This window comes from Engystomops pustulosus, chromosome 7, assembly GCF_040894005.1.
Source record: "Engystomops pustulosus chromosome 7, aEngPut4.maternal, whole genome shotgun sequence".
NCBI lineage: Eukaryota > Metazoa > Chordata > Amphibia > Anura > Leptodactylidae > Engystomops > Engystomops pustulosus.
Window position 1 is genome coordinate 13,761,714 of NC_092417.1, and position 20,724 is coordinate 13,782,437.

The 20,724-nt window shown below is 37.1% G+C and overlaps 1 protein-coding gene and 1 long non-coding RNA gene across 2 annotated transcripts in view; one reads left to right on the forward strand and one right to left on the reverse strand.

Moving 5' to 3' along the window:
* Window positions 1-19,067, reverse strand: part of LOC140069315 (uncharacterized) — a 98,862-nt gene extending 79,795 nt beyond the window's left edge. Inside the window, exons 1-2 of the long non-coding RNA XR_011848776.1 lie at window positions 18,978-19,067; window positions 17,226-17,284 (exon numbers count right to left, since the gene is read on the reverse strand). This is a non-coding gene — a long non-coding RNA (uncharacterized lncRNA). The remainder of the gene's footprint in view (window positions 1-17,225; window positions 17,285-18,977) is intronic.
* Window positions 666-17,412, forward strand: NHLH1 (nescient helix-loop-helix 1). Its single transcript, XM_072114853.1, has 2 exons — window positions 666-867; window positions 14,846-17,412. Exon 2 carries the CDS (start codon window positions 15,107-15,109, stop codon window positions 15,494-15,496), a length of 390 nt encoding a protein of 129 aa, XP_071970954.1. The 5' UTR covers window positions 666-867; window positions 14,846-15,106; the 3' UTR covers window positions 15,497-17,412.
* Window positions 19,068-20,724: the final 1,657 nt, after the last annotated feature.

Below are 20,724 nucleotides of genomic sequence, written 5' to 3' on the forward strand. Positions count from 1 at the left end.
GAGATGCGTCGTAGAGAGTGAAAGTTCATGGTGACTGGTGAGATGCGTTGTAGAGAGTGAAAGTTCCTGGTGACCGGTGAGATGCGTCGTAGAGAGTGAAAGTTCATGGTGACCGGTGAGATGCGTCGTAAAGAGTGAGAGTTCACGGCGAGCGGTGAGATGCGTCGCAGAGTGGAAACGTTTACGGCGGCTGATGAGGTATGTTGTACAGGTCGTAATTTTAAGGTGATCACTGAGATGCGTTGTTGAGAGTGGAAGTTCACGGCGCTGGTGAGATGCATCATAGAGAGTGAAAGTTCATGGCGAACGGCGCTGTGAAACTTTATTAGGGCAGAGAGGTGTTGCCAGAGCGGTGACGGGTGTTGCTGTCTGTCGCTTTCCCTGATTGAGTGTTCCCAGCCCGTAGATCCGGGCTCCCTCTCCCTCCTATCTATCTATCCCCCATCCCTTTATGAAATATGCATGCTGAACAGATGTCCTCATCCCCCAGCCAGTCCTGGTCCTCTCCCTCTGCCCCTCAGCCAAGTCACCGGAGCTCTTCCAACGCCTCCCCCTCCCATCCCCAGGGTTTTCCCATCCTGCCAGCCAATGTCTTGCCATCCCAGCTGTTTAATATGTATGATGGAAGGCTGTGGCGCGGCCAATGAGAGCGGCCACCTCTTCCTCATGTGGTGTGCTCGCTGTCACCCTATATATATAGGGAGATCCTATACACATGGGTGTATGATTGCTTACCTCCTATATGTGTGTCTGGGATCTGTCCCCCCCGCAGCCCAGGAAGGAAACTTTATCTGACGCCCTGATACCCCCAGAATACATGGATACCTGAGGAGGGCGCCGCAGACACAGGAGGAGGACAATGTGCAGGTGAGGACCAGAGAGACACATACTGGGGGGGGCGTAGGAATATAATGGGGTCTCAGAAAATGGGTAAAGTTTGTAGTTACAGAATATTACATTCAATTATCTGTCTGTCTATATTTATATCATATCCATATAGTCATCTCATCCATGTAATATCTATTATCTAAGTATTTATCTATCTTCCTCATATCTATCTACAGATCTATGTCACTTCTATATTTCTGTGTAATGTCTTCTGTCTATATTCAAATGTATAATACATTTATCTTGTGTATCTATATCATGTCTATTTTTCTGCTCCATGTTTGGAATATATCATCTATCTATCTATCTATCTATCTATCTCCTATCTATCTATCTATCTATCTCATATCTATCTATCTATCTCATATCCATCTATCTATCTCCTATCTATCTATCTATCTATCTATCTATCTATCTCATATCTATCTATCTCCTATCTATCTCCTATCTATCTATCTATCTATCTATCTATCTATCTCCTATCTATCTATCTATCTATCTATCTATCTATCTCCTATCTATCTATCTATCTATCTCATATCTATCTATCTGCTATCTATCTATCTATCTCCTATCTATCTCATATCTATCTATCTATCTCCTATCTATCTATCTATCTATCTATCTCCTATCTATCTATCTATCTATCACATATCTATCTATCTATCTATCTATCTATCTATCTATCTATCTATCCCATATCTATCTATCTATCTATCTATCTATCTCCTATCTATCTATCTATCTATCTATCTATCTCATATCTATCTATCTCCTATCTATCTATCTATCTCATATCTATCTCATATCTATCTATCTATCTATCCATCTTTCCAGCTACCCGTGTAGCCCCTGCTAGGGCTCCCATTCCCCTTTGTCTGGAAAGTTTGTGGCAGTGGTTGGAGAGTGGATGGCAGTGATACCTCCAGCATCTGTCAGTCATATGCTTCCTCCCCGTCCAGGGTGGGATCTTCTCCACTGACAACAAACATTGTTCAGCACCAAAACACAATCCCCCGCAGGGTGACAGGCTGCGGTGCCAGCAAAGGGTTAACCCACATGAACGGGCTGACAGCTGTCAATCACACAGTGAGATGTGACTGGTGACCCCAGGGCGAGGACAACGCCCGCCCGCTGATTTCATATCCACTTTGTAAAATTTGTGGATTAGGACTAAAATCAGGGGAAGGGAAAACAAAGAGACCAAAATATCCTTGTCACAAGAGCTTACAATCTAACGGGAGCAGCGTGTATGGTCACTGCTGTACAGACAGGAGATGTGTGACCTGGGTATCAGTATAGGATTATACATGTCTGGCAGGAAACATAATGATACATGTTACTCTTATTTCATGTAACTTTTCATTTTAGTTGATTATTTTGTATATATTTCAATCTATGGTTTATATTTTTCACTGAATATTTATATAGTAATATGCCTCAATAGAGTATTAATAAATCACAGATACATTTATGTTTTATCTATGTATTTAATGTATCTATCTGTGTACATCTATCTATCTATCTATCTATCTATCTATCTCATATCTATCTATCTCCTATCTATCTATCTATCTCCTATCTATCTATCTATCTATCTATCTATCTATCTATCATATCTATCTATCTATCTATCTATCTATCTCATATCTATCTCATATCTATCTATCTATCTCCTATCTATCTATCTATCTATCTATCTATCTATCTCCTATCTATCTATCTATCTCCTATCTATCTATCTATCTATCTATCTATCTCATATCTATCTATCTATCTCATATCTATCTCATATCTATCTATCTTATCTCTATCTATCTATCTATCTATCTTATCTCTATCTATCTATCTATCTCATATCTATCTATCAATCTATCTATCTTATCTCTATCTATCTATCTATCTTATCTCTATCTATCTATCTATCTCATATCTATCTATCAATCTATCTATCTCTCCATCCGCACATATGTTGCATAGAAGGATTTCACTGGCGGAGGGGATGTTGTACACAAAGGGACAATTACCAATTCTGTACAATTGATCACTGACATCCTCCTAACTTGTGACAGATGGGCGATTCAATACCGAGCCGTATGTCAGCCTGATAATCTTTTCACATCTCTCTGCCCTGTTGAATGTCGCCTTCACAACAATTTACACAATCCACAATTTTTCAAATTAATTAAAGAAAAAAAAAAACGATGAAAACTTCGACAAGTTCAAAAACATTTCAACTAATCCCAAATGTGATTGAACAAAATAGTTCGTAAGACAAATTCTGAATATTCATTTTATTATCGATTCACCAATAAATTGATTGTCCTAAATTCTACATCTCTACTAAACAACTATTTTAACTGAATTTTTTTTTTTAAAAATTATTATAGGAACTAAAAATAGTTTTAACCCTTTAAAAACACTCCAAACTTCCCCTATGTGATTTACCGGTGACATAATAATAAACAATTAATTATTTAGAAATGAAATGCAAAATCGAAAATTTAAAACTATCAATAAAACGAATATCTAAAGATTTTTAGAAACATTAAATATCACTTGTTAAATCTGTTCAATTAACATGATTAAATGATCTTTTTTTTTTTTTGTCTTATAAATTTTAGTTCCTAATTGATCGCTTTTAATTTAAAAAAAGAAAAAAAGTTTCATCATAAAAAAAAAAATCTCTTTTTAGCTGTTTTTAACCCCTTAGAGCCCAGTTACAATTATACAGAACTATACAGAATACAGAACTATCTGAAAAACCCATGAAATTCCCACTTTTCCCCTATTACATGGATTTATAAGCAATTAGGGAATTTTCTCGGATGATGTTTAATCCCAACTTTCCTTGTTCCGTCACTGTAGTTTTTTTTTTTTCTCCAGGAGCTCACATTTCATTAAGCAATAAACACCTCTAACGAGGCTCCAGTGGGCCGTGTGATTGCTGATACACAGAGACGTAGCAGCCGGCATCAACTGGATGCCTCTTACATTACATTTCATAGTGCACAAGTTTTGTGGATTGAGTATGACACGCAAGAAAAAAAAAAAAACAAAAAAAACTTTACAACTTACGTTACTGTAGGATCTTAAAACCGCATCAATGCCGGTAAAATCCCATCAAGCGCGGGAGAAATTTCACTACATTAATCCTATTGTCCTCACTAATGAGCTGAGAGTGGAGCTACCTCACTCATTAAAGGAAAGGAAAAAAAAAATCTCCTCTCTGTTCACAACCTACTGGGAATTCAGTAACAAAAACTTTATTTTTTTTTTAAATATTTTTTTCATTTAAAAAAACTTAAGATATAAAATAAGATTTGGCTAAACGAGCTGGAAATTACAAAATATAAATAAAATGAACAAAACTCGGTAGAACAAGTCATGTATTTTTTTTAAATTATTTTTGAAGTTGTTTAATTTCTGCCAAAAGCATAAAAAAAGTTGTGTGAACACTAAAAATTAGGAGTAGAAAACAAATAAGGGGTTAAATTAATGGGTTTCATAAAACGACATAAAAAAACTGAGATTGAAGCTTTAAAATTCTTTTAAAAATTCAGTTCGACGTCAGAAAAACACACAAAAAAAATTCACGCGACAAGCAAAACGGAGAATATGATCACTTCTACCTAAATGTGTTGATAATTTGATTTTAAAAAATTCCTCCCCGTTTCATAAGTTCCAATTTCCTGCACTCTTCTCTGTCATTTGACTGTCACGGTTGGGGGTTTACGAATTCCGCATTGTTATCGGAGCGCGAAAGCGGAACTTTTTGGTACAAGTTTTGTCCAATTCGAGTTTTCTAAAGTCTTGTAACGTTCTTCTACCCCAACCCTAGCTATGTGTATGTCTAAACTTTGGTGACGAATTTATCTAGTTGTCAATTTTGTTGATATTTTTTGCTAAACTTTATTGATGATAGATGAATCCTGACAATGGACAGCAATAGACATGTGTACACATATGTTGTGCCTGCTGTAATTTGATGATGACAATGGTTATGGATGATGGCTGCCGAGATGATATAATATCTTCCCGTGTATTTTGCACCTTGTTCCCAGAATCTAATCTCGGAGATTACATTACTGGTTAGCGAGGTGCCCTACAATCCGGAGCTCTCGGCCACGGTAATCAGATGAAATTCCCAGGCCTGGGACGGAAAAGAGGCCATATTTATCCTGCTTTCCTCCTGACAATAGGTGTGCCCATTAATCATCCCCGGCCCCTCCGCCCAGCGCCATGTCACCATGGAATAAGATGGAGAGAGGGGGATGACATATGGGTATTATCCGGAGGCACTCACCAGGGACTACCAGCACTTATTATAAATGGTATAGACAGGACTCACATCTGATGGGAGGAGGCATAAGAAATCTGTAGAGTGCAACATATGTATGGAAAGAGAGATGGAGAGATAGATATGAGATAGATAGATAGATAGATAGATAGATAGATAGATAGATAGATAGATAAATATGAGATAGATAGATAGATAGATAGATAGATAGGAGATAGATAGATAGATAGATATGAGATAGATAGATAGATAGATAGATAGATAGATAGATAGATAGATAGATAGATAAATATGAGATAGATAGATAGATAGATAGATAGATAGATAGATTGATAGATATGAGATAGATAGATAGATAGATATGAAATAGATAGATAGATAGATAGATATGAAATAGATAGATAGATAGATAGATAGATATGAGATAGTTAGATAGATAGATAGATAGATAGATAGATACATATGAGATAGATAAATATGAGATAGATAGATATGAGATAGATAGATAGATACATATGAGATAGATAAATATGAGATAGATAGATATGAGATAGATAGGAGATAGATAGATAAAAAAGAAGGAGAGTGCTGCCTCTTTCCTACAAATAGATAGATAGATAGATAGATACATATGAGATAGATAAATATGAGATAGATAGATGATAGATATGAGATAGATAGATAGATAGATAGATATGAGATAGATATGAGATAGATAGATATGAGATAGATATGAGATAGATAGATAGATATGAGATAGATAGATAGATAGATAGATAGATAGATAGATAGATATGAGATAGATATGAGATAGATAGATATGAGATAGATATGAGATAGATAGATATGAGATAGATAGATAGATAGATAGATAGATTGGAGATAGATAGATAATAGATACATATGAGATAGATAGATAGATAGATAGATAGATAAAAAAGAAGGAGAGTGCTGCCTCTTTCCTACAAATAGATATATAGATAGATAGATAGATATGAGATAGATAGATATGAGATAGATAGATAGATATGAGATAGATAGATATGAGATAGATAAATATGAGATAGATAGATATGAGATAGATAGATAGATATGAGATAGATAGATAGGTAGGAGATAGATATCCAACAAATATGAAACAGCACCCCGGATAGTTGGTGTAATAGGAGATTTATTCCAAGACAAGCGATGTTTCAGTGCAGTGTGCACCTCTCTCAAGGTTTTGTTGTATATGTATGTAAGTCATGTACCTGGATTTTGAAGCCTAGTTTTGCACCCCCCCCCCCACACACACACGCACACACTGGGGCTTGTTCACATTGTGCTTCAAAAAAACTTTTTTCCCCCTTTTCTAGATAGATATGAGATCTATCTATCTATCTTCTATCTATCCATCTCCTATCTATATATCTATCTCATATCCATCTATCTCCTATCTATCTATCTATCTATCTATCTATCTATCTATCTATCTATCTATCTATCTCATATCTATCTATCTATCTCCTATCTATCTATCTATCTATCTATCTATCTATCTATCTCCTATCTATCTATCTATCTATCTCATATCTATCTATCTATCTCCTATCTATCTATCTATCTATCTATCTATCTATCTATCTATCTATCTATCTCCTATCTATCTATCTATCTCATATCTATCTATCTATCTATCTATCTATCTATCTATCTATCTCCTATCTATCTATCTATCTATCTATCTATCTATCTATCTATCTATCTCATATCTATCTATCTATCTATCTATCTATCTCATATCTATCTATCTATCTCCTATCTATCTATCAATCTATCTCCTATCTATCTATCTATCTATCTCCTATCTATCTATCTCATATCTATCTATCTATCTATCTATCTATCTATCTCATATCTATCTATCTATCTATCTCCTATCTATCTATCTATCTATCTATCTATCTCCTATCTATCTATCTATCTATCTATCTATCTATCTATCTCCTATCTATCTATCTCCTATCTATCTATCTCCTATCTATCTATCTATCTATCTATCTATCTATCTCCTATCTATCTATCTCCTATCTATCTATCTCATATCTATCTATCTATCTCCTATCTATCTATCTATCTATCTATCTATCTATCTCATATCTATCTATCTATCTATCTCATATCCATCTATCTCCTATCTATCTATCTCATATCTATCTATCTATCTCATATCTATCTATCTATCTATCTATCTCATATCTATCTATCTCATATCTATCTATCTATCTCCTATCTATCTATCTCATATCTATCTATCTCCTATCTATCTATCTATCTCATATCTATCTATCTATCTATCTATCTATCTATCTATCTATCTATCTATCACATATCTATCTCCTATCTATCTATCTATCTATCTATCTATCTATCTATCTATCTATCTCATATCTATCTATCTATCTATCTATCTATCTATCTCATATCTATCTATCTCCTATCTATCTATCTATCTATCTATCTATCTATCTATCTATCTATCTATCTATCTCATATCTATCTATCTATCTATCATCTATCTATCTCATATCTATCTATCTATCTCATATCTATCTATCTATCTCATATCTATCTATCTATCTATCTCATATCTATCTATCTATCTATCTATCTATCTATCTATCTATCTATCTCATATCTATCTATCTATCTATCTATCTATCTATCTATCTATCTCATATCTATCTATCTCATATCTATCTATCTATCTATCTATCTCATATCTATCTATCTATCTATCTCATATCTATCTATCTATCTCATATCTATCATCCTTATATGTAATGTATTATCTGTGTATTAATAAGTCATAGTTCATACACATCTTCTCCTCAAAGTTCTCACATCCACTAGATTTCCCAGTCCTGGGATTTGCAGCTTCCTGGAAACACCTGGAGATGGTCCTCCACAGGTTGTCCCTGACAATGAGTGCAGGAGATGGGGATGAGGATGGCCGGCGGCTACAATGTTCCCCTAATCTACCATAAACTCCGCATTTCATGCCTTACCTAGCACCAACAGCTGGGATCTCATGTTAACTCTTTCAGATGGAAAGATCGTGTGAGTAAACTCGCCATCCAGATATAAAGATAAAATATAGATAGATAGATAGATAGATTGGAGATAGATATGAGATAGATAGATAGATAGATAGAAAGATAGATAGATAGGAGATAGATAGTAGATAGATAGATAGATAGGAGATAGATAGTAGATAGATAGATAGATAGATAGGAGATAGATAGATATGAGATAGATAGATAGATATATATGAGATAGATAGATAGATAGATAGATAGATAGATAGATAGATATGAGATAGATAGATAGATAGATAGATATGAGATAGATAGATAGATAGATATATATGAGATAGATAGATAGATAGATAGATAGATATGAGATAGATAGATAGATAGATAGAAGAAAAAGGAAAGTTTAGAGCAGCACAGCAACTCCGGTGGGTGCAAGTCCGTAAGTCCCCAGGCAGGGGGACTGCAATATAAGGTTTAGGAAGAGGCAGCACTCCAAAAGGTAGTTTCAAAAAAAGTGGGGTGTCTTTATTCCATGAGCGACGTTTCAGCTCCTTACGAGCCTTTTTCAAGCTAGAAAAAGGCTCGTAAGGAGCTGAAACGTCGCTCATGGAATAAAGACACCCCACTTTTTTTGAAACTACCTTTTGGAGTGCTGCCTCTTCCTAAACCTTAGATAGATAGATAGATAGATATGAGATAAATAGATAGATAGATGATAGATATGAGATAGATAGATATGAGATGGATAGATATGAGATAGATAGATTGATAGATAGATAGATAGATAGATAGATAGATATATAGATATAAGATAGATAGATATGAGATAGATAGATAGATAGATAGATAGATGATAGATATGAGATAGATAGATAGATAGATATGAGATAGATAGATAGATAGATAGATAGATAGATAGATAGATAGATAGATATGAGATGGATAGATGTGAGATAGATAGATAGATAGATAGATAGATAGATAGATAGATATGAGATGGATAGATGTGAGATGGATAGATAGATAGGAGATAGATAGATAGATAGATATGAGATAGATAGATAGATAGATGATAGATATGAGATAGATAGATATGAGATGGATAGATATGAGATAGATAGATTGATAGATAGATAGATAGATAGATAGATATATAGATATAAGATAGATAGATATGAGATAGATAGATAGATAGATAGATGATAGATATGAGATAGATAGATAGATAGATATGAGATAGATAGATAGATAGATAGATAGATAGATAGATAGATGATAGATATGAGATAGATAGATAGATAGATGATAGATATGAGATAGATAGATAGATAGATGATAGATATGAGATAGATAGATAGATAGATGATAGATATGAGATGGATAGATAGATAGATAGATGATAGATATGAGATAGATAGATAGATAGATAGATAGATAGATAGATATGAGATAGATAGATAGATAGATATGAGATAGATAGATAGATAGATAGATAGATAGATATAAGATAGATAGATATGAGATAGATAGATAGATAGATAGATAGATAGATAGATAGATAGATAGATAGGAGATAGATAGATAGATAGATAGATGATAGATATGAGATAGATAGATAGATAGATAGATAGATAGATAGATATGAGATAGATAGATAGATAGATAGATAGATGATAGATATGAGATAGATAGGAGATAGATATGAGATAGATAGATAGGAGATAGATAGATAGATAGATGATAGATATGAGATGGATAGATAGATAGATAGATGATAGATATGAGATAGATAGATAGATAGATAGATAGATAGATAGATAGATATGAGATAGATAGATATGAGATAGATAGATAGATAGATATAAGATAGATAGATATGAGATAGATAGATAGATAGGAGATAGATGATAGATATGAGATGGATAGATAGATAGATAGATAGATAGATATGAGATGGATAGATATGAGATGGAAAGATATGAGATAGATAGATAGATAGATAGATAGATAGATGATAGATATGAGATGGATAGATATGAGATGGATAGATATGAGATGGATAGATAGATAGATAGATAGATAGATAGATAGATAGATAGATGATAGATATGAGATAGATAGATAGATAGATAGATAGATGATAGATATGAGATGGATAGATATGAGATAGATAGATAGATAGATGATAGATATGAGATGGATAGATATGAGATGGATAGATATGAGATGGATAGATAGATAGATAGATAGATAGATAGATAGATGATAGATATGAGATAGATAGATAGATAGATAGATAGATAGATAGATAGATAGATAGACATGAAATAGAAAGATCCAAAGAAAAAGGCAGTACTCTAAGGGTAAGGTGAAATCATTCTGTGGTGGATCTTTGACAACTACATGGAGTAAAGATACACCGCTCAGTGATTTTCACCTTTTCTTCAGATATTTTTGGAAAAATTGGCTGAATCCTTGGAGGCTTCCACCAGAACATCTGTGGTTTGTTTATGCACTGTGCTGCTTGGAATAAGCTGTTAGACAGATTGATAGATAGGAGATAGATAGGAGATAGATAGATAGATAGATAGGGGATAGATAGATAGATAGATAGATAGATAGATAGATAGATAGATAGATAGGAGATAGATAGATAGATAGATAGATATGAGATAGATAGATAGATATGAGATAGATAGATAGATAGATAGATAGATAGATATGAGATAGATAGATAGATAGATAGATAGATAGATAGATGATAGATAGATATGAGATAGATAGATAGATAGATAGATAGATAGATAGATAGATAGGAGATAGATATGAGATAGATAGATAGATAGATAGATAGATAGATAGATGATAGATAGATAGATAGATAGATAGATAGATAGGAGATAGATATGAGATAGATATGAGATAGATAGATAGATAGATAGATAGATAGATAGATAGATAGATGATAGATAGATAGATAGATAGATAGATAGATAGATAGATAGATAGGAGATAGATATGAGATAGATATGAGATAGATAGATAGATAGATAGATAGATAGGAGATAGATAGATAGATAGATAGATAGATAGATAGATAGATAGATAGATAGATAGATAGGAGATAGATAGATAGATAGATAGATAGATAGATAGATAGATAGATAGATAGGAGATAGATATGAGATAGATATGAGATAGATAGATAGATAGATAGATAGATGATAGATAGATAGATAGATAGATAGATAGATAGATAGATAGGAGATAGATAGATAGATAGATAGATAGATAGATAGATAGATAGATATGAGATAGATAGATAGATATGAGATAGATATGAGATAGATAGATAGATAGATAGATAGATAGATAGATAGATAGGAGATAGATAGATAGATAGATGGATAAATTGTTTCCATGGGTGATAAGGAAGCATTACAGGGAGGGGCTTCTATCTATGTCACATTCCCTCTGGGACCCCCACAGAGTTGAGACCTTTTCAGACACGTTGCACAGAACAGCTGTGTTGGGTTCCATATGTCTCCAGTGGTAGAATCTGTGACATACGGGCTAATTTAATATCCCCCCCCCACCCCAGACCCATTCTCTCTCTCCCTCCCTCCGTCTCTCCTTCCCATCCATCCACCACCTGTCCTGTCTCAGGAGACCCCAGAGAAAAATGCATTTTCATTTACATCTATCTTTATGAAATGTACGCGGCTCCCCCGCCCCCCGCCCCCCCGGGGCGCTGGCCGGTGCCTTTGGGTGCTCGCTTCCATCTCCCTCATTTGTCCTCCCCGTCATCTCCACTTAGTGTGAGAGGAAAAGACACTTTACTCAGGGAATAATCTTTGTGATTTTTTCTCTCCGGCCTGTCATCCATCTTTCCCTTGTTCCGAGCTCGTTTCTGGGTTATTTTCTCTCCATTAATGTTTCCGTCCCCTTCCCCTGACACATAATATATCTGCCATTACTATGACATCTTATTTCTCATGACTAATGTATTACGCTGTACATGCGCACGTAACCCTCCACGTCCCTCTCTTATACCTTCTCATGTCCTTCATTTGTCCTCTTTTGTCAGATTGTTAAATATGATATTCAGTTTATATTTAGGAATATCTGTTCCTGGGAAAGCTGAGTGATACCCAATATGGCCATGTAGGGGACGCTCAACTTTCATCTCCACTCTGTAGCCGAAAATTGTAGATTTGCCAGATGTCGATGACTTTAAATATCATCCCCCACTTCTAGTGTGATTTAGGGGGATTTAGGTCCTGCCATGGGGTTCTAGATCATGTCATAATTCAAATATGTATGGATAGTATAGTTACCACAGGTTGATTTCAGTATTTATATACATATTGGGGCAGATTTACTTACCCGGTCCATTCGCGATCCAGCGGCGCGTTCTCTGCGCTGGATTCGGGTCCGGCCGGGATTTATTAAGGCAGTTCCTCCGACGTCCACCAGGTGGCGCTGCTGCGCTGAAGTTCCCCGAAACGCGCTGGAATACACTGAGGCTGAGTGAAGGTAAGTGCAAGCTCCGCGACACTTTTTTTTTTTTTTAAATGCGGCGGTTTTTCCGAATCCATCGGGTTTTCATTCGGCCACGCCCCCCGATTTCCGTCACGTGCATGCCAGCGCCGATGCGCCACAATCCCATCGCGTGCGCCAAAATCCAGGGGCAATTCAGGGAAATTGGCGCAAATCGGAAATATTCGGGTAACACGTCGGGAAAACGCGAATCGGGCCCTTAGTAAATGACCCCCATTTGTATTCAAATTTACATTGTACCTGTATTTAGGTCCCGCCATGGGGTCCTAGATCATGTCATAATTCAAATATGAAACTCATTAAACCCCTATATTTGAATGCCCACCCATAGCACTTTCACTCCTCCACCATACACCACAGTCCACCATGTCATTACAGAAAATTCTCCTTTTTTAAATATCTGTTTAGAAAAACCATGAGTCTATCATGTCTCGAGAGTGGACTTGACCTGCTTCCCATGATCGTAGCAAACACTAAGCCTAAATGAAGTTGAGAAGCTACAGATGTACATACAAGAGAACTTTTTATGGTTTATGGTTATGGTTTTTTGATTTTTTTATGGTTGGAATAATCACAGTGAATGACCATATCACTTATTGTCTGATAAATATCTCTGGAGGAAGATTAAACATATATCTTGGTTTACTCACACACTCACAGGACCATATAGCTATAAAGAGTACACCGCCATGTGATTACACAAAATCATACCATTGATAAAAAAAAAAATGGGCTTGATTTGGACCCCATTACGGTACCAAACATCTAGGTTTTAGCCTATCATACCAACAGACACTAATCATCACCATATAATAGAATTTTCGTGGTAGCAAAAATCTGAGTCTGAGGCTACATTCACACGACCGTATGATTTCTCCAGTCCCGTATTTACGGGCCGTATGAGCCCGTATATATGTGACGTTTTTCATCCGTATGCAGCACATATGTGACCCGTATTTTATACGTCCCCATAGACTTCTAGGGCATACAGGACTGAAATACGGGAGAAAATAGGACATGCTCTATATTTTTATACGGCCAGTATACGGTACGCTACAGTGGCAAAAACGGCAATATAAATGGTTAGACGTATTGTCCATTGAAATGAATGTGGCCGTATGTAACCCGTAAAAAAACGGTACGGATATGGGCGTTTTCATACGTCCGTGTGAATGAAGCCTTGGAAATCAAGAAGCTCCAGATGTCTATTCAACAGAACTTTCATCCCATAACGATCTCTTTTACGGTTGGAACAATCTCAGTGGATGGAAATTGCTTCGACAATGTATACGTAGTGATAAGTAAAGTGCTGGTTTCCTTCTCCAAAGGCTTACACATTTTTTGTCCTATATGTCTATCTAGTCCATAACTTTATTATTGATGAAGAATGGTATTGATTCGGACCCCATTACGGTACCAAAATCTAGGTTTTATCCTATCATACTCAAAGACACTAATAATCACCGTATAATAGCAAGCAATTTTTTTTATGATTAGAGCAATCTGTCTTTTTGCCCATATGTGGTATAATAAGTTCAGACTGAATTCAATCGGAGTTCAAATTTGAGTCTTCTAGAGGAGGATAATTTTCCAACTTATAACTTTTAGGTTTACCATTTATAGAATAGAATATTCAAGTCACCTGTAGGTTTCAAATGTATACTAATTATTTATATTTTTTCCACTTGTGTTGCTCTTTAAAAATCTAAAAAATTTTTGTCCAAAAAATGATATGCCAGCATATTCTATGCTTACGGTATACGAGATGTGAACAGAGTTCTATAGTTTGTATCTACTATTGCTCTATTTATCATGCCTGGGCTGAACCTCCGCTTCGTTATACAATGTTTTTAATTGCATTATTTCTTTTTTTTATTTAGCTTTATATTCTATGGCTCTATTCTTCTCCGACATCACATACTATCTCATTCCCATTACATTGGCTTTTTATCTTGTTGGCACAATTCCCTTCATAGCCATTAAGGAACCCTTTTGTAATTTCTCTATTTCTCTTTTGTTCCAGGGGGAAAAACAAGAACGAGAGAGCAAAGAGAGGAAAATAAAAGCTTAATCTCAGCTGAAGACTTTTACGAGTTAAATATTTTCTCTTGAACCCCATTATATGAGCCCTGCAAACGCGCCACCACGTGACCAAAAGCCACACATTTTGCACCGTGAAGCGTACATTTCAAAGTGATCCATGAGATCCGGAAGACGTCCATTGTGAAGCACTTTATCTACTGATCTGAGGAATCTGAAAGGGACACAATCTTAAAAGAGAGGAATGATGTTAAACTCCGAACAAACAGAAATCCCCGCTCATTCCGAGACTGAATCCGTGTTTAGTGATTGTGGCGGTGGAGGAGGACTTAACGATGCAGGTGGCATCAGTTTGTGTGGAGAAACACGGATCTGCGAAGCCAGTGATGCAGTCAAACGGGAGCTTCAGCACTTAAGTCGAGAGGAGAGGAGAAGACGGAGGAGAGCAACAGCCAAATACCGTACGGCGCACGCTACACGGGAACGCATAAGGGTCGAAGCCTTCAACTTGGCCTTTGCAGAGTTGAGGAAGCTTCTGCCAACTCTTCCCCCAGACAAGAAACTGTCTAAAATTGAGATTCTCCGACTAGCTATCTGCTACATCTCCTACCTTAACCACGTTTTAGATGTGTGATCCAAGGTGCACTAAATGGAGCAATCTATCCTTTTTTATGTCATGCTGCTGTATTCAGCTACAAAGTAGGACTTTATGACATAGGAGAACCTGTGGGACCATAAGTCTTCTCTTTTGTCATGGATTTTCTTGTAGAGTCCCCACCTCCTAACCTAGAATGTAAAGCTTCTGCCTTTCAGATATCACCCATTCTGGTCAACTGTTCCATGCTACTTCCATAACAAGATCAACAATCATAGCTACCTATACATATAGTTTACTGAAGACAAAGACAAGCTCATCCTTGAAGAACAACTGTAAAGACCTTCTTAAATAATTGCTAAAAAACTCTAAAAAAGCAGGTCAAATTGCACTTTTGAATTTTAGTGAAGGTTGATCTCCAAGAATGTGGTTTAGCTATGATTCCTCCTCCATGGCAGATATTCACCGGGCACATAGATGGAGCCTGAGATGATGGAAAGATCAGCGGTGGAACCTTTGAGATCTTCCTGTTCAGGCAAATTTAGATGGACAACCAATGGTGGAGAACTCTTCCACCACTAAGCTCCATTTATTGATCAATCCATACGTCACATATGGATACCATATTGCACTCATATTTTAAACATAAGTCTCACCTTTCGCTCCTTTCACCGCATCATTCAAAGGCTACTACTGCCACCCCATGTACAGTCTCCTATCGGCATAGTTGAATACATAGTCCGTTTCTAGGCAGGATTTTACTCACTGAGAATTTAGTATCAAATGTGCACTTTCCTTTCATATGAAAACCAATATCTAGTCGATTAGTCTTTGTTCGTTGGACGTTAACCAAGAGTGCTTCGTCTTTGAGTCTGAATTGCTTCTGGTTGGTAGATATGTCTACATTGATGACCTTAATTGGTGGTGAGTAGAAGAGAAGATATACCATGCGATAACTCCAACCTCAGTAACTCATATTCTGAAGACTCAACGCAACAACCAATACTACCTACTCTAGATAGGAGCATGATGGACAACCACGTAGAATCTAAAATAACATCATAGCCAAAGGTAACGTAATATCCTCTGTACTTACTAGATAGATTACAGATAGAATGCAGATAGAATGTCCTACCTTCTGGAGAAGGTTATACCTAATATGAAAGCAGGTCTACTTCGGAGCCAGTAGAGAGGAGGACAAGTTCTCCAAGTTCCTTGTGGGTGGGGTTTCCAGTACAAGTCAACATAATCAGTGAGAATTGGTCAAAAGGCCACCAGGACCAGACAAGAACCAGAACCAGCTATTATTTGCTATTTGAGACCACCTCAAATCTACTAGAAAGCTCTACAGTCCATAAAATGTATTGAGCAATGATGAAATTTCCGCCTTAGATTTCTGAGCTGCCATGGATTATAAATCCTCCAAAATGTTGCGAAAACCCACACAACCCATAAGTTCGAATCTAAGTTCTCACCTCAGTGTTGGTGATTTATCGACGCCCTATTATGTTTCCAGCTAGTGTTGCCTTCGTTTCATGTTTTTAACTCCATCCCCACCCCCCACCCCCTTAAATGGTGCGTGCCAGGAATTAACAAATTAATTTATTTATTTTTTAATTTATTTATATGAGTCATTATTTATTTGCTGTGTTGTGCACTTTTTTTTACAAGGAAACAAAAAAAAAAATCTTTGAAAAACGAGACAAAAATTTTCACCCGGACTTGGGCACTGGCCACCGAGCACAGTCATCCAGGACTCAAGTCTTACCTCCGTTCTGCCGCAGAGAGCCTCTTCTGTAGATATGTTCGATGACCTTTAAATATGCTCTTGAAAAAGAAAAAAAAAAAATTCTGTAAATATTTTGACAATGTTTTATGTGTTTAGAATGGAGACTATTTATGATTTCTTAAAAAAGTTGAAGGATTCGATTAAAAAAAAAAAATTAACAGAGAAACGCATTTCAGTCTATTTATTTGTCACCTTTGTATTTTATCATCTGATATGACTGGAATGGGAGACTTTTAAAGGGGGTTGTCAAACTTCCTACTTACCATATATACTCGAGTATAAACCTAGTTTTTCAGCACAAAAAATGTGCTGAAAACCCAAACTCGGCTTATACTCGAGTAAAAAAATATATCAAAACTCAGCTTTCCTTCTTCCCCCGCTGCTGGCTATATACTGGGGGATATGGGCTGGCAGGCTATATACTGGGGGGCAGGTGCTGGCTATATACTATGGGGCAGGGTCCGGCAGGCTATATACTGGGAAGGCTGTGACCAATGCATTTTTCCACCCGTGGCTTATACTCGAGTCAATAGGTTTTCCCAGGTTTTTGTGGTAAAATTAGGGGACTCGGCTTATACTTGGGTCGGCTTATATTCGAGTATATACGGTACCTACATGTTTATGAGAAAAGAAGTGTGCCCCCTGCTGGAAAAACATGAGCCGGTCAGGGGAGTCCTATATATATCGACGACTTCTGGGTTGGTCAACATAGGTAACATCTTAGGTCTTAAATATTAATATATTTCACATAATAGTTGTTGTATCTAAGCTTATTATGTGTGATACATAATATTTTTAGTTATACCATGGGAATACTGCAATATAACCAGTGTATCTAAACCTTCTATATCTGATACTGTGATACAGGTGCATCTAAACTAATCATGCGTGACAATATTTGTTGATATTTGGTGATTCTATTTGTTGTGTGCTAAGCCAGTGTATCTAAGTGAGTCATGTGTGATACTGTATGCTAAACCAATGTATCTAAACCTATAGTATGTGATACAGTTTGTTGAGCTGGTGTATCTAAGTGCGTCAGTATCTAAGTGCGTCATGTGTGATTCTGGCAGCTGAACTGCTGAATGTAATCCTATCATGTATAAGCTGGAATATCTAAGCTTATCTTGTTTAGTACATCTTCAGAGCCAGTGTATCTAAGCACATCATGTGTGGTACTGCCTACTGAGCTGACAAATCCATGCTTATCCTATATGATATAATCTGGAGAGTAGATGAAACTTATCCTATCATGTATGATGTTGTCTACTAAGGCGGCGTATCTAATCCTATCTGGTGGATACTGTGCTGGAAGTAAGTGTACCTTAGCCAATAACATGTGATACTATCTGCTAAACTCTGGCGTGTCTAAGCACATCTTTGAACTGATGTAACTTTATTTTGTGAAATACAGTCTATTTAGTCGACGTATCTAAAGTTATCTAAACTATCTGGCGTACCTAAACCTATGACATGTGATTATATAAATGGAGTATCTAAGTCTTGTGTTGTGTGATACTATGTGATAAGGCACTGTATCTAAGCCTGCGATGTAAGAAACAGTTTTAGTTGATCACTCCTGAACCCTGGTCTGTGATCCCAGCATCTCTTGTCGCCTGCTCTCACGTAATCCGCCGCCATCGTATTATCCCCTTCTTAATGAGCATTTGATGTCAGGTCAAGAGAGGCGGCGGGGCGTGTGTTATCTCAGCGCACAATACATCACTTCACCTCCATTGTCAGGACGCCCCGGCCTGTGTGTATACAGCACTCACTGCTGAGGAGAAGCCATTGACTCTGGATGTAAACAACTCAGACAAGATGGCCGCCGCTTCTCATTGTGTAACCTTGGCAGCTGTGTAAACGTCAGGCCTGAGGGGAGGCCACACACAAATGCACTGTTATAGGATTAGATACAGCTAAACTGACAGTATCATACCCGAACAGCTTGGATACACTATATTGTAGGCTTAGCTACAGCAACTCAGTAGACTGTACTATACCTGAAAGGATTGGATACACCAGCTCAGCACATAGTATCACGCATGGCATGCTTAGACATAGCAACTCAGCAGACTGTATCGCACATGACAGATTTGGATACACCAGCTCAGCACATAGTATCACACATGACAGGCTCAGATACCAGCTCAGCAGACTGTATCGCACATGACAGATTTGGATACACCAGCTCAGCACATAGTATCACACATGACAGGCTCAGATACTAGCTCAGCAGACTGTATCGCACATGACAGATTTGGATACACTGGCTCAGCTGTATCACATATAATAAGCTTAGACACTGTAGTTCAGCAGACAGTATCACACACTTTAGGATGAGATACACAGATCAACAGACCGTATCACTAATGATGTGTTCAGCAGCTCACAAGACGACATGACGCATACACTGGGCAGAAAATAAAATTAGATATATAATCTCAGGAGACATCATCTCTCAGAATAGGCTTAGATATACAGTTCAGTACTTGGCATCATAAATAACGGTCTTAGATATTTCACTTTAGCATAAAGCATCACCCATGGTGGGCTTAGATGTATAGGTTTATCAGAGAGTATCATATATTGTGAGCTTAGATATATTAGTTTATGATGGGGTTTATGATGAGGTATCATATGTGGTGGATATCGCTTCCTGGTGACTATGACACATGTGGGATTATATATATATATAAAATTAAGGATAGAGTATCACGCTTAGATTGCCTCTTATTAATCACTTTACTTTAGGCACAATGCTAGATTCGGGCTCTTACATGTGCTCCTTCTACACCTTCTACAAGCTTTTCTCTGCTTCTCTCCTGCACCCCAGCATGAGATTGACCCTCACAGCAGCACCCAGGTGTGTGACACCCAGCACCCACTGACCTCCTCAGCAGTGGCTTCTTCTGGAGGGGATCCTCTGCTGCTGATCTTCTGCTGTAATTCTGGCCAGTATCCTTCTCAGACACCAGTGTGGTCATCCTGCTACACAGGGAAACTTCTCTGTCCTGTCTGCAGCTCCTACAGACTTCTCTTCTCTCCTGCTACACGGGACACTTGTCTGTCCTGTCTGCAGCTCCCACTCACTTCTCTTCTATCCTGCTACACAGGACACTTGTCTGTCCTGTCTGCAGCTCCCACTCACTTCTCTTCTATCCTGCTACACAGGGGACACTTGTCTGTCCTGTCTGCAGCTCCCACTCACTTCTCTTCTATCATGCTACACAGGACACTTGTCTGTCCTGTCTGCAGCTCCCACTCACTTCTCTTCTATCCTGCTACACAGGGGACACTTGTCTGTCCTGTCTGCAGCTCCCACTCACTTCTCTTCTATCCTGCTACACAGGGGACACTTGTCTGTCCTGTCTGCAGCTCCCACTCACTTCTCTTCTATCCTGCTACACAGGGACACTTCTTGGTCCTGTTTGCAGCTCCCACAAACTTCTCTTCTATCCAGCTACACAGGGACACT